Below are 15588 nucleotides of genomic sequence, written 5' to 3'. Positions count from 1 at the left end.
AAAAGCATGTGCGTTTGTCTCTCACCACCGCCTCGGGGCGTAGCTGATATAAAATATGCAACATACGTGTTTTGTGGTGTGGTGGTAAACACCCTGGCCCCCCAGCGAGAATATCCACAGTTGGGAGACTCGGGCCTTTCTGTGTGGAATTTGCATGTTCTCCCTGTGTAGGTTATTTCCCTCCCCTAAACTACTCAAATCCCTTCCATAGTCGAAAAACAGGTTTAACCTGGCGGCGATTAATCACACATCAGATTGACTATGTGTCGGCTCAGATCGACCCCAGGCTGGACAGAGCTGTGGTGAGGACGATAGATGGGTAGGAAAACTGAAATCTTTTGAATTGTTTAATGGACAAATAAACAGACATGTACTTTTAAATACTCAAAAATATTATTTGATAATTAGCCAAAATGATTTTTTAAAGAAAAAGTTGTAAAGTTGAGCATATTTGCTCCAATTTCACCATCTCCAGAAGAACAAGTCCTCTTTAATCTACATTGTTTTCTGTGCAGAACAATACCCAGTGGTCAGGTGCAAGTAAAAGAGAGCAGTCAAGTCATTTATTTGCAATATATTTTATTTCTGAGATGTGTCTCAACAATATTTACATTTGTACACAAGTATACATAAAAATGTGAACAGCAAACCAAGAACATAACAACAAAATAAAACAGAAAGAATTTCACTCAGGCTTTTTCAAAAGTGGCAACAAATGAAAATTTACAATACAACTTGTACACATGTTAACCTGAGACTCCTTTTTCACAGTGTAAGTTAACTGAGGTATAAATCAGCATAGCTGCTCCTGGATTTTCCTCATGTTGACATCTCATAAAGGCCACTTCCATATATCCAGCCAACACTGACTGATTGCTTCTCATTGAAACAAACAAAGAAAAAAAAAAAAAAAGAAACACTTTCAGGACTCACTGCATAGTAAAGGACAAACTCCCGAGTAGTGACTGAATGTGCAGCGAGGTAATAATACAACACAGTCTGTCAGGACTGCCAGTAAAATAAGAGTGTTTCACACCTGCTGAATTTGAAACACTGGTAAAGCAGGTGATAAGCGTATAAAAGTAAACAATAACCACAGAGTCTGCTCGGGTTTAAAACTGGGGTTTGTTATCAAAACCTACATGAGCAAAACCCCAATTTGTGTTTTGTTAATTGATAGCAGTTCTGTGAGATATTGCACCAACGTACGGCACTGCAACCGAAAACAGCTGTTTGTTGTTGAAGGGCGAGTACTGGCTCAGTTGGCACGGTAGCATTAGCAGCTTTACAAAAAGGGAGTGTCTCGATCACAACATGAGGTAGAACCCTCCAACAGGCACGGAGGGAATCAGTACTGTGGTCTGTTTGTAAACTCATCGGCCGGAGCCATCAAGTAATTCAACAAAAACATACTCAGGTAAAGAGAAAACTAAATAAATAAAAAGGCGTGTCTTCTACTGCCTGGTAACGTTTTTGTTTTTTTTAAATAAAGCAGCAATTCTTCCAAACGTGTTTTTTCTTAGGTTTTAGCTCATCACAGTTTTATATATATATATACAGAAAGCTTACAATACACTTTTACCCTACACATGTTTTTTTTTTGTACATTTCAGCATTTTAGTGTGGGTCAAACAGGAAAAAAAAATAAACAGTTTTGACAGGAAAAGTTCAAGAGAGAGAAGATCTGGACTCTAAATCTCAAACAAAAAAAGGGAGTCCTCTGACGTGTCAAAGTATTAAACAGTTTCTTCGACCACAGTACAGGAGCACAGACCTTCTCTCTTATAAAATATGTACATGAAATTAATGTTCTCTTAAATAAGGTGGCAGCAACAGCAGATGAAATCTTCAAGAGAAAATAGGCCTCGTAAGTCTTCACTCATTCATTCAGGAAACCTTGGACGTGATGAATAAGGCCAGGGTTGAGAAATGAAAGTCCAAAATAATTCTCAACCTCTCGCCTCGGAGGTGTTGAAGCTTTAGGCACTTTTCTCAGAGGACCCATAGCGGTGATTTGGGAACGAGCCGGCGGGATCTCTCCTCTGCAGGTTGGGTAGGCCGGTTAAGTGTTGGTACAGCATAGTCCCGCCTCCTGGGATTAAAACAGAACAAGAGAACGACATTAAGTCAGACAATCTGGGAGAAAGTTCCAATCTACAGACTGTGCAGCAGCGGATCATCTTCTACATACCTGTTCTCGGAGGGGCCAGTCCTCCGTGGCTGGGGTTGGTCGGCATGCTGTGATACAAAGCAGCCAGGTCACTTGGAGTGCACGGACGCAGAAGGTTCATCATGTCCCAGTCAGAGTCTAAACCTGCACCCAGAGCCTCTGAAGGTGCTGGCAGACCAGTGCCTTGTGGCATGCTCCTCACACTCATCCCAGTCATGAGCATCTGGTTGGGTCCGTCCATCGGTGTTGCTCTGACCCCGGGCTTCTCACCGGAGTCGGCCCTCATGTCCACGGGTGCCAGGAACCGCTTTCTTTTGTTTGGGGGTTCACTAAAGTGACCAACTTGTGGGAGGCTCCCGAACTGAGTGCCAAGGCACAGCCTGGCTGCGTCAGAGTGCCAGATGGAGCCGCCTATGGCCGGGTAACTCATCTCACTGAGCGCCGCTCTGTCCAGCGGGACCATTCTGTCCATCACATACTTGCGCTTACGCATGGACTGCTGGACACCATCCTGTACAGGTGCAGATACAGAAGGGGCGGGGAAGGCAGGAGCCTGCATCAGTTCATTAGCGGGGTTCACAAGAGGCTTTTGAGGTTGTTCTGCTGGCGGGGGCGGGGACGTGGTTCGACGAGAGCAGTGCCTGTCGCCGAGTAGCGGAACGTCCTTCCCGTCAAGTGCAGGGGGGCAGTCTGTGGAGCGCTTTCGTCCGGTGTTGCCCTCGAAGCGGTTCTGTTCAGTAGCGTCTGGATTGTCTTTGTGAACCAGCCTCCGGTGTATGATCAGGACCTCCGGGCAAATGCTTGTATAAGGGCAGAGCGAGCAGGAAATGGGGACCACGACGCTCTTGAATTCTGCCTTGGCTGGGATGGCGAGGGACAGATTTAATGGCTCGTCATAATATTCAGTCTTTATATCGACCTTTTCCATGTGAACAGGTGAGGGATATATCAGGAGGCCCTCGTTGGTTGGGGACAGTTCAATGTACTCGGTTTTCACCGGGACAAGTGGATTGCTGAGTTTGCCACACACGCCGTCAGATTTTTCCTCCGGTGAGCCACTGGCGGGACCCCAGCATTTGGACTCAGGATTCTCTTCGTCACTGCCTTGTTTCCCCTCGGTGGGGGAGGGCGCCAAGAGCTCCAGGGGCAGATCCTTGTGGTGGCGCTGGATGTGGTACTTCAGCGACGTCTTCTGAGCGGCAGCATAGTCGCAGTAGACACACTTGTAAGGCTTCTCGCCTGAAACACACACGTTACGGGGGTATTTAAAATATGAAGCACACTTTTTGCCAATTTCCTTCACTTCATAAAGTGATCACCGAGTTCATTTACATGGAAGTGAGACTGCTGCTCGTCTGTGTCCACAAAACTGCAACTTCCTTGGGATTGATTTGAACTGACTTTGGCTACTCTTTACAAGTTTGCGGTGGTTTGTGGTTTATTAATTGCTACAATAGGATTAGAAATTTGGCTAATAACACATTGTAATGAGTTACTTAAGTAAAGCCTTAGCGACAGTGGTTTGCCGGCAGAAGCCAGAAACCAAGACTAAATCTTTCCATGCAGCAGCATCCAACATCAGCAGGTTTTTTTCAAAACTGGAATGACAGTCCCCTCTATAGTTTGAATCATTATTGGGACATAAGAGCACACTCATCCGATATGAAGATGAAAGACATACCTGTATGGGTCCTCAGGTGAACAGTGAGGTAGTAACTTGACTTGAATGATTTGCCACAGTCGCTGCACTCTTTTGATTTGGGTTTGGAGCGATCAAGTCCCTCTTCAACTGTGAAAAACAGACACAAATACAGTGAGCAGAACAGTTCCGTTTGTGTGTTTTTACTGTGAAGCACTCTGTGAATTAACTGTTCTTAAAAGTGCCATATAAATAAAAGTTATTATTTATACTTTAAAAATGACAAGAAAATCCAGTGAGTGTGTAGCTGTAGATTTACCTAAAGCCAGGGTTTCTTCTAAGGCCTCTTTGATGCTGGCAGGCAACACTGCTCTCGGCTGCTGCACCTCGACAGAAGAAAATGGACTCTCTTCCACGATCTTCTCCCGTTTGTGCACCCTGGAGTGGAGAACCAGCTGGTGGTAGGTCCTGAAGGTCTTTGAACACAACTCGCATGTGGTTGGCCTGTCCTGGACTTTCTGGATTTGAGAACCACGAGGTTTGTTTGGCGTTTGTGCCTGTGGAGGGCGGCGCTCTCTCCCAGTCTCTTTTTTCTTAGGGGGAGTTTCTTGATCTTTGGCCAAAATCACCTTCACCTCTTCTTTATCAGACGCACTATCGTCTGTGCTGGCTCCGTGGCCGGTTCCTTTCGGATTGTTCACACCGACTGCTACTTTTCCTTTAGTCGCAAGTTGCCAGGCCTGATAGGTGACAAACGGGTTGAGTTGGGGAATCGTTCTGACCGTTTTCACAGGCAGGTCACTTTTGGGAGCGGAGGGCTTAAGTTTCAGAGCTCCAAAAAAGAATTCCTTGGGCTCAGCAGAACCGTCCAGCCTCTGTTCAACTCCGGACTCCACCTGTCGTATATGCACTTTACTGTGTTCATCCAAACTGTCTTGGTCGGGGAAGAAAAAGCCGCAAGCCAGGCACATTTTGTACAAGCTGACCACAGGCTCTGATGCAGGCTCTTGTACGACGCCGTTGATTGTCACGGGGGGCTCCGGTTCCTGCGGTCCCTTGCCCTTTCCGCCGGCCTTTGGATGCTTCTTCATATGTGTCTTGAGGAACCGAGCCTCTCTGAACCGGCGCCCGCAAATACTGCAACAGTAGGTGTAGTATTCCTTGTGCTTCCTCATGTGGGACTCCAGCTCACTGGCGTTTTGGGATATCTGGCCACACACGATGCAGCTGTGAACCTCCGCATTTTTCGCAAGAAGGCTGCTGAGTTTGGGCGCCAGGTCCTCCCAGGGGACCTTTAATTTGGCTTCAACCCGGAGCACGTTGGGCTCGACGAACGTAGTGGGGTGCTCAGTTAATATGTGAGCGCCCAAATTGTCCTGGTGATCGAAAGTCTGATCGCAGAACATGCACGACAGCAATGCATTCCCTCCCGCATGCAACACACTCCTCTCTGAGGAGATGCGGTGTGGCGTCATGCGACAGCCAGACATGGGGACGCGTGCATGGCCACCGATGAGAATGTCTTGTGCCAGCCCATCTGGGCAATTCACAAACGGCAGCAATGGATGAGTCAGCATTCTCCCCTGGGGTTGGTCACACTGTCGGGGTTAGCAGGTACCTGGAGAAGAATAGGAAGGTTAACGTCACTTTGTGCTCACTTTACCCAACAGACAGTTTTACCTCATAGCGAACTGAAGATCAGTTTCACACACCACAAAGAATTACTTTCTCTGATACAGAAACAGGAAATACATCATTTTTAGCAATCAACTGCACAGACAAGTCATTTCCCCTATGTGTAGGACAGTTGAAACATGAAACATTGCCATAAACAAATTTGTTTTTGGAAGTTTTATGAAAAAAATAATGATTTTTGTTGTTAGGTTTCACTCAGCATAGTAGAATACAAATACATTAACCCCTTAACACACTACTTTTGTGATTAAACAATTCAATTAACTAGTTTTTAAACAACCGTTACCCAATATAGTAAGTTACAAAAATCCATTCCAATACCCTAAAAATAATCTGTTTTAAAGTAAGAACATGCCCAAAATGAAACTTAAATCCCAATTTGGATTTTCAAAAAAAAAAAATCTATAAATGAGATAAATTCCTCATCTGATTTCTGTCTGGTGATAAATTCTGAACACAAGCCATGAAGCTCCATGGTTTAGGGTGAATATGTGCTCATGCCAGGTTTAAAAACATTAATCACGAGAACTCACAGGAAGTAGGAGATGTAATGCCCAAAGAGTCAAAACAGAAGTGTGTGTGTGTCTTGCCTTGACATAGTTTTCCACCAATTCTACACATCCTGCACACGCAGCACTTCAAGTGTCTCTAACAACTACCCCCATTCTGGTTCCTCGGAGTGTTATCAATGTACCACTGATAGTTTTGATAATAATTAGCAAAAAAAATGCAAACTATTTTATGAACTCCAAACCACGCCCAAACATTTATGAAATGCATCGACTTTTTAGGGAACTGATTTGACTGACAGAGTTGATTAATTGCCCTGCTTTAAAAGTTAAAGCTCAATTCCTCCATAAGAATATAGTGGCTATCTTTTCAGCTGCCTGAATGAAACAAGACATGTGTAAACATGCCGGTTTTTAAGTATTCCTCATACTTCAGAGAGGCTGATTGATTATCAAGCCGAAAATGCACAAATTAATAAACAATGAGACTAATTGTCAGTTGCAGTTGTGACTTTGCTTCTATATCATGTAAAGAGGAGAAAAAACAAACTGTGTTTGGCCTCAGGGAGGTGAAACCTGAAGGGCAAGCTCTATAACGCCATTCTCATGCAACTGGAGATAAAGCTGCCCACTGTGGCTTTACTGTATATGTGTGCATACATTTATAACACAGATATTTTTTTTTAAATTAAAAAAAAAAAAAAAAAAAAAAGGTTTCATCAATGAAAAGTTGAAACTGAACAATGGACTTGATAAGGTGAAGCTGGGGAAATCCCAGCTTGTGGATTCCAATCATTTTCCAGCAAATGAAACCAAATGCCCTGAAACAAACACTCACTAAACTTCAGCTGCTTCATGAAAAGTAGTTGATAATGTGGTAGAAGTGTAATCCAGCTGAATCTCTATAGTAATGTTGGTTGTTGTTTTTTTTTAATCCCCTGGTTTGTTGAAGTACACTCAGGCTTGTTGTTAGCCACCCTGTTTAACCAGTAAACCCAGCCCTGCACACACCATTCATCCAGTCGAAGGGATGCTGGAGCACCAGTTAGCTCCTTATAACGACTATAAAACTCAATTATCTCATTATCCCGGCGACTATTACAATCTTATATGTCCTTTATAACCCAGAGCACGAGCTTTTGTTATTCTACTGCTCTCTTTAGAAGAGACGGACGGATCCATATCAAACCCGATGAGGCTGTAGAGTTATAGAAACACGTTAAGTTTCTTAACTTTAGCGTGAATTATTCAACAAGTTGGGGGAGAAAAAAAAAATAGGAAACTCTTTCACACGAGCCAGATTTTAACTGGAGGAGACACACGAGCGTACAGGGTGCGTGTACGTGTGCTCGCGCTATTTCTTTTAAAATGCCACTTTCATAAGTAACATAACGCCTCGTTAAATTATTAAAACTTCAGCAAATAGAAAAAGGACACACGCGTGGACAGTGGGGACACTTGCCAGTGAGGAAAACAAAACAAAAACAACAGTAGAAACTCACCAAACAATACCAAGTGAGAATTTCCGGATTAATAATGATTACAGCTGAGCCCCGGAGTTCAAGTGAAGCTACGAGCTGTTGTTTTAGACGTGTGTGATGCGTCTTCCGCTTCACACACACACACTCTGCTATAGCCACACACACACACGCGGCGTGTAAGCGGCGTAAACTCACCTCTCGGTTTGTGTGGATGTGAATCTTATTCGTCCGACTTGTCGAGCTGCAGCTGTTGAGCCCACGGACGCTCGCACCCGTCGCGACGGAGTCCCAAAGCGGGTGGGAAGATGGTGCGCGTTCACGGCAACAACCCCCCTTTAAAAAAAAAGCAAGAAAAAAAACCGTCCCCACGCGTTAGTCAGTCACGTGATCAGCGGTGAGAAAACGAAGACGAATAAGGTGTGTTAATTGTTACCTACAATACACAAAATGCACAAATTCAACTCATTGAAAGGCATTATTATGAAAATAAAAACCCAAACGTGGAAGTTCTCAGCTCAATATCCACTTTAGCTCGCTCGGGTCACGGCTAATTGTGTACAGTGAGACCTATCAGAATGCATTTATTAGATCGGAAGCCTCTGGCCTGGCTTTAATGATCCAACCCAGACCAGGTTAGAGGTTAATTAGCTTATATAGTATAAACAGTTTCAAAAACTATATATCAAGAAGTTTAAAGAGGTTCCAAAACTAGTTTTACAAGTGATACGATCAAATATCAATAGTTTCCTGGGTGAAAATTACACAAAGTTACTGTTCTGAGGTCAAAACCATACTAACCTTGTAGATTCTGTGTGAGCAGGTCTATGTAGTTGTCAGAATATCAGCTGGGATGACAAATACCGAAGTTGTAGAGAAAAACAGACGAGAGCTCTTCAAATGCGTGCAGCAGGTGAGAAAGACAAAAGTTATGTTATCCTTTAAGCTTCTGCACGTCATAAAAGCACCGTTACGCGCCGCCGTATCCAAATTAGGCCACGCCCCTAGCAACAATTACACTCAAATTCAGTCCCTTTCCAGGCCTTTACACGGAACTCTGTGATTGGTTGAATAAATCCCAATTACTTTCCAGGCCAATGTCTGTGTTTTTGGCTCACTTCTCCTCCTCCAGTTTCTATCCAATTTTGACCATTTTCATATCAAAACAGTGTGAATTTCTGCATAATGTTATGCTATAAAAACGAAATTATCAAAATTTGCTGTGTGGTTAAAGTTCCACAGTAATGTTTACAAACCCGCTGGTCAGGAAGGTTTTACTCGAAAGAATGTCGACCAAACTCTCGTGGTGTCAGAGTTCTGTGTGTGAAGTGAAACATCACTCAGACCACCTGCAGTGAGAAAAATAAATACAAAAATGCACAACTCACCCTTCTCATCTGCCTCTGACACACAGGTGAAAATAAACCCATTCAATCAACCCACACTGGCAACACATGTGACAACCCATAAATGAAAACATTACAGGACATGGCTCCTCCACCATCTTTACCCCCCCCCCCCCCCCCCCCCCCCCCCCATGGCCTCCATGAGGCTTTAGCAATAGTGGAAACTCTAGAGCGAGAGAAGAAGAACACCATTTCAAGAGAAAAGAGAGCCCTACATATCCTATACTGTTCATTGATACTTTTATATTTGAATTACTGTGTGAAAGTTTGGGGCAACCCCTACAAATCCTCACTCTGACCAGCGTGCACGGTCCACAAAAGAGGCATCACACTGGTTCAGAAGGCTTCCAGGACCACACTAATGCCTTATCTATTAAAACTACTAAAACTCCCAGCTCTGGTAGAATTCAAAACAGCCAAATTAATGCACAAAGCTAGAAATAAGCAACTACTAGACACCATACAAAACCTTTGACTGATATAGAGGGGGGGTTGTGATTACAGGGGCAGTCTGGACTTCAGAACCAAGGGTGTCTGAACAACAATGAGGAGGATGAACACTTCAGTCAGTGGTAGTGAGGATTTGGAACAAACTCAGTCTAGAACTGAAACAATGTCAAAGAGGAAAGGCTCAGACTGAAGTACAGGGAGGAAGATCGGTGTTGACACTATATGCTGTCTCTTATACTGTCATCAGGAGCGATTGTTGGTATATTAATATTTCTATGTAGGATTTGGGTGTGAGCGTGTATATTGGTAAGAGATGCAATGTCTGAAGTAGAACTATCAAATATTGGATACGGGGTAGGATTAGATAAGTTTAACTTTTTCCTGCACCTTTCCAGACATGTTAATGAAATATATGAGGTATGTACATGCATGTGTATGTACGTTTATAATTGTGTGGGTTTACTTCACTATAGATGATCTGTTTTCTCAGAATATATTTTCATAAGATATCATTTATATTATCATCAAAGAGTGTTTCTATATATTGAGTGTTTCATTCTATTATTGTTTAGCCCACTATGAACATTAAAATAGGCCAGACCATGTGTCCAGTGTCATACCTACATGTATGACGTTTGCAGGAAGGAAAACCAGGTTAAAATGACACTTCATTGCTCCTGCCACACAGATTAGACTGAGTGGAGCGGGCGACAGGACCACGGCTCGTCAGCGCCAGGAGGTTATAGCGTCGAATCTTTCTAATGTCTATCGTAGTAGGCCTCCTCCTCCTCCTCTTCCTCTTCCTCCTCCTCCTCCTTCTTCTCCTCCTTCTTATATGTTCTCACGTCACGCATCGGAAACCATGTGGAGGTTGGGGGGAGGGGAGCCTCAAACTTTTCACAGTTACATGAGGTCTTTTGCAGAAGCAGGTTGGTTGAGTCACAACAATTGTAAGGTTCTTCCCATTTGAAATGTCCTGAAATACCCCATTTAATGATGATTAATGCCACTGTGTGTATCTTTTGTATAGAAATACAGTTGAAGGCGTAGTCTGTTAACAAAGAAATTATTGCAGTTTGAATCGTAATTAACCTAATGGAGTTGATAGTAATCTACAGTACTGCCATTAAAAACACATTTTTAACAGGTTTTATTAAGAAATTTGTTGTGTTGCATCAGCCAGCAATGCTGATCATAAATAATATCCAAGGAAACTGTTAGGTATAAGTGTTATTGGTGGGTTACATATGTGATTCTATTCGAAATGTGCAAATATACCCGGTTTTCATTCCCATTCAATGCAACTTTAGCATGCATGGGATAATTAATGGTGGTGTGTTTATATATAAATATGGTTGGAGGTATAGCCTCTCAACAAACACGTCAAACATATAGCAAACAAGACTTTTGTTATAGTTTAAACAAAGTAAATCTTTTAAAGTTCAAAGAAATCCACAAGTCACATTTACAGGGTTTTTTTGCAGAAAAGTAGAGATTAATGTCAGCAATGTTTATTACAAATACCATACATTAACCACTGTAAATGCAACCTCTAATTTTGTGACTTTAAACATCCCATGACTTTTTTTTTTTTTTTTACAAATAACATCCTATTAAACGACTCGGTGTAATTGCTATTGAAATGTTAATATATGTGCTTTGTATTTGAAACGTGCAAAACACCACGCTTCGGGTCCAAACATATGACGATAACAGTAGTGAATACATATTGTCTATTAATGGGTTTGTTTCATATTGACTTGGAGGATCCGGTTCTCAACAGGACACATTTAATAGATGACATAATAGACTTTTGGCATGGTCTAAAAATATTGATCTAATGAAGTTGATTAAAATCCACAGTACTGCTGTCAAGACAAATCATTGAAGAAAATCACATTTTTCATCGGTCAGCAATAACAAATGTAGGTGTTATTGAGTACAGATGCCATGCGCCAGTCACTGAGTGTACAGTAAGTAGCTGTGTGTGTTATTGTAGATGTTTCACATTTAGTGAAGTGTGAAAAGAATAATGCCACTTCAAGGAGACATTGATGCTGCGTAATACAATCACTGAGGATATTCAGCTGACTCCTTACTGATAGAGAGAGTCCCTCCCCCAGGTGGCTGCAATGTCTGAAGGGGGGGGGGACAAAAAAAAGGTTAGAAACCACTCCCAGTTCAGGAACAGTAAACAAAATGGTGGAAAACTTAATTCTCAATCGTTTAGTGTGAAAGTGTTGAACCCTCGGTTGTCTCGAGTATCTATATTATAGAAGTTGGCATTACCAAGCAGGTGACACAGTGTTTGCCGGGGAATAGAAAACGCAAGCAGATGTGCAGGTTTGACGAGCATATTTAATCTGAACGTGAATGCCGTGTGCATGCCAAAATACACACATAAGATTACACTGTAAATAATTCCAGAGCGCATTTTGGTCAAAATCAAACCGTGCCCATCATTGACCTGCAGATTAAAATCTCTCATGTTTAGTGTGTGCATGAGATTTGATCGCTTTACAAGCACTATCCTATGTATGTATTCAGTTTTGAAGTGTCTTCTTCGCTGCCTTGCCCTGCGCTTCTGTCACACAAACAAGTCTAGTATGTTAATCATACGGCTCCGCATGTGACGTACTGAGGCCTCCCGCTCATTTCCTATTGTTGTGTGACCACAAAGACTCTGTGAAGGGCTATCAATCTGCAGCAGTGGTGTCATCCCTCTGGGTGAATACTTGACCAAATTAGCCGGAGATATTGGAGCCTATAAAAGAAAACCAGCTTTTGGTTTAAGGTTTGGTGGTCTTTTGTGGAGAATACATATAAATATGCCTTTAGCTGAATGTTTGATACCAAGTGATGGCAATTAGGGGCAAGCGATGTTTATTTTCATCCACCTATTTGGCCAATAAAGTCATTCAGATCATTTCATTGAAAAGGCACATGCACCCAAACGTCAGGCAAAATACTTAAAGCGTTTGATTTTAATCAAAGTGTCACATCTTAAAACTGAAAAATGAAACCTTTTGCCGAAAACCTGTTCTTTATGTTTTGCAGGTTTTAATGACCGACCATTTCCCATAGTTGTGATAATGATAACGACTAGACGGTGTTTAATTGGGTGAATGGACAACTCGTCAACAAACCTGCAACTTTGATCATTTTCTGTCAATATTTGTTATTTTCTCTCTGAAATTCTTTGACTTGGAGTGTTTATCATAGATTATTCTTCATACAGTCAGGTGCATCTATGCTTTGGATATGTAAAAAAAACATAGCTGATTTCAATTTATAGCTAAATTAAAAATATTATTTAGAAATTGTTGATGGTAGTTTCTGAAGAACACCTACGAATGAATCATTTGATGGCTATTTATCACTTGAACATTGATCAGTTTTAATTGATGAATCGCTTCAGTTGTGTTGATGACAAAAAGTGAAACCACGACTAATTAACTTGACCTGATAGTTTTCATGTTTTTCTCCAAATTTGTGTTTTTCTCTTCACATCCCGGTATGCTTTATTCATTGCACTAAAAACAGTGGGTTTTAATTTAAGTTAAAGTGTAGAATTTGAAAACCGAATGCCTGAAGAAAATATTATATTTTGCTGGATATCTGTCATTTGATTATTGGCTTATTGCTCATTTTAATGAACATTGATCACCCATTTGTGGCAATGACAACAAGTGGGCGAGCAATCACAACTTTCTGTTTTTTTTTTTTTTGAGTCTGAAAGTCCTTTGTCTTGAAAAAAAAAAAACTCTTTTAAAAGACATTATAACATATGGCTTTCACCCTACGCTAAAACAAGATTTTAATTAAGGTTTGAGTAATAACTTTGGAAATTGAAGACATTATGTTGATGTACTATGTCTTTTACTGGTTTTTTTTGTAATAGATTTACTGCAGGTTTTAATTAGCATTCATCTTCCTAGTTGAAGATCACAACACCACTTGTTGTGATGGTAACAAGTGGACAACATTGATTATTTCACCAGATTTTCCATCACAATTTGTCGCTATTTGAGTTTTTTTACCCTCCCAAATCTTGCAAAGTCATTATCTCAGATTATGTATTCTTTAATGCTTTGGACAATAAAAACATTAGATTTTGATAAAGCTAAATTATAATCTAATAACAGTGATGTGTTCGGACAGACACCCTGATAGAAAGTGGATCAATGTTTGGGGAAAGGCATAGTGGCTTGTTTTTTGTTTTTTTTTGTCTTGACGTGTCGGTAGCAGCTGACCGCATTGTTCTCCTTCAGATTCACAGCCTGGCTTCTTTCATAATCCCGGTGTCGCTTCTGAAAGACACTGACAATATATAATCCCCCTCTCTCACCGAGGACACCAGCTGTTGTGTCACTGATCATCAGACAAAGTTTTATCAGTCAGTCAAAGAATTTCTGTTTTGAAATGTTCCTCCGTGTTTAAAATAGCTCCCTTCTGTCCTTGAGAGGGAGGAATTAGGTAAAAGAGGAGTTTCTTTGTTCCACTCTTGGTGTCCTGCTGTTTGTATGGGCTCCTCCAGATATTCAGACATTTCTTTGTTTCACTTTGACCTTTCATTATTCGAGTTTATGGACAGTTACACATATAAAACAGAGGACACAAAGGATGTGGAACCGGCTCCCTGAAACATATAGTGCTCCATCTCCAACAATTAAACAAAACAACAAAGATTATTATGCAGGAATGAACAAATGAGCCACACCTTTAAAATTGGACAAATGTAAATTCTCTCATAGTTTTTAACTCTTGTTAAAAAGTAGAAGAAGTTGGTGAGCAATGATCCCTTTCACCTTATCTTCATGTGACAAAATCAACTTAATTATGCAAAGTTTAAATATATTGTCTTTGGACACAGGAATATAAATCTTAGGGATTAGACCTGAGAGCCAAACCCTATATGCAGGTTATAATATTATTTAACTATGTAGATTCAACAAGGAGAAAAATTCCTAAAGTGTCATGTTATAAAACAAAACTGAAATCATGCAACAGTATTTTAACTTCTTGAGTTCTGAGTGCAAGAGATTATTCTTTACTCAATTTGTTTTTCTTCTGATGGAAATAAAAATAGTAACGTAACAGACTCTTTACCAAAATGTAAATGCAAATTTCACCATAGATATGCATCTACTTGCCTTTTGTAACTTGTAGCCGTTTTTCCTATTAAACGAAGAGCAAATGGCCCCATGGATTCACTTATAAGAACCTCTAAAAAATACATGAACTGAAGTGAGTTTACTTTTCCAACATTAGATCAGTATATTACTATGCTTCACTAGTGATTTATATACATTATTGAATAAATTATACAGTGGTGGTTATGCAGGCTGCCTGTGACTGGGATTTCTCCAGTTACTTTGCTTTCTTTAATTTTAAAATTATGCCTCTTAAGCTAATGGGGATTTCATAATATCATCATGTGTGAATGTGTGTGTGGGTGATCATCTGTCCCTCAGTGTTTGCCCTGGACTGACCCTCATGGTCCGCTGGCATTCGGCACAGCTGCATGCAACCTTGTTTTGGATAAAGCAGGCAAAAAAGGATGATGATTATCCAAAGAAACACAGAAAAAAACACACAAAGTCAATAATTATTTTTTTACAATCTGTTTTCTTTGCTGTCTATGTGGCAAAAAGGTCAATAATCTAACACATTAGACACTAATACTTTAGGATTGAAGAGGAAAAATGCATTTCACTTTTTCCAGAATTCCTGTCATCCATCAAGATTGTTCGTGGTTCATTGTTGACTTGTTGGAAATCAAGTGAATAAATCCATCATTAATTTAATGTATATATCTTGTATGCGTCCAAAGCAGAGATACTACTGTTTGGAGGCTCCTAGTATTGTTACTGTAAAAGTATTTTACTTTTATAAAGCTCAGTTGATTTAAAATTAGCTGGACATTTATGGATTTGTAATTATTCCCAATTGTTGGGAATTATTTTTGAAGTACTTTTTATTTTTTTAAGTGTTACACATCCGCTACCCGGTTGTTTTCACTATCAAATACCTCTCATAAAAACCACAAGATCTTATTTTAACAACCCCACAGAAGCTGTCGCTGAGTAAGAAAACTGTCAGACTGTAGTCAGTCCCTGTCCATCCAGCGCGGTGTATTATTCTCCCTGATAAGACCACAAACAAAACAAGCCAACAATGATTGCGTTACAACCTGCCTCCAACACGCAGACAGACATGCTGTTGCCTGACAGCTTTAGTC

General features: G+C 40.9%; 1 protein-coding gene across 1 annotated transcript; it reads right to left on the bottom strand.

The window, feature by feature from the left end:
• Positions 1-1602: 1602 nt before the first annotated feature.
• On the bottom strand, positions 1603-5427 carry znf217 (zinc finger protein 217). The gene is made up of 4 exons (XM_080470174.1): positions 4129-5427; positions 3852-3959; positions 2192-3409; positions 1603-2092 (listed from the first exon to the last, which is right to left on the bottom strand). The coding sequence occupies exons 1-4, from the start codon at positions 5384-5386 to the stop codon at positions 1980-1982; spliced, it is 2697 nt and encodes an 898-aa protein (XP_080326300.1). The 5' UTR covers positions 5387-5427; the 3' UTR covers positions 1603-1979.
• Between the last annotated feature and the right edge of the window lie 10161 nt (positions 5428-15588).

This window comes from Lipophrys pholis (assembly GCF_963383615.2).
Source record: "Lipophrys pholis genome assembly, chromosome: 8".
NCBI lineage: Eukaryota > Metazoa > Chordata > Actinopteri > Blenniiformes > Blenniidae > Lipophrys > Lipophrys pholis.
The sequence above is the reverse complement of the archived record's forward strand: the minus strand, read 5'-3'. Positions and strand labels throughout refer to the sequence as shown.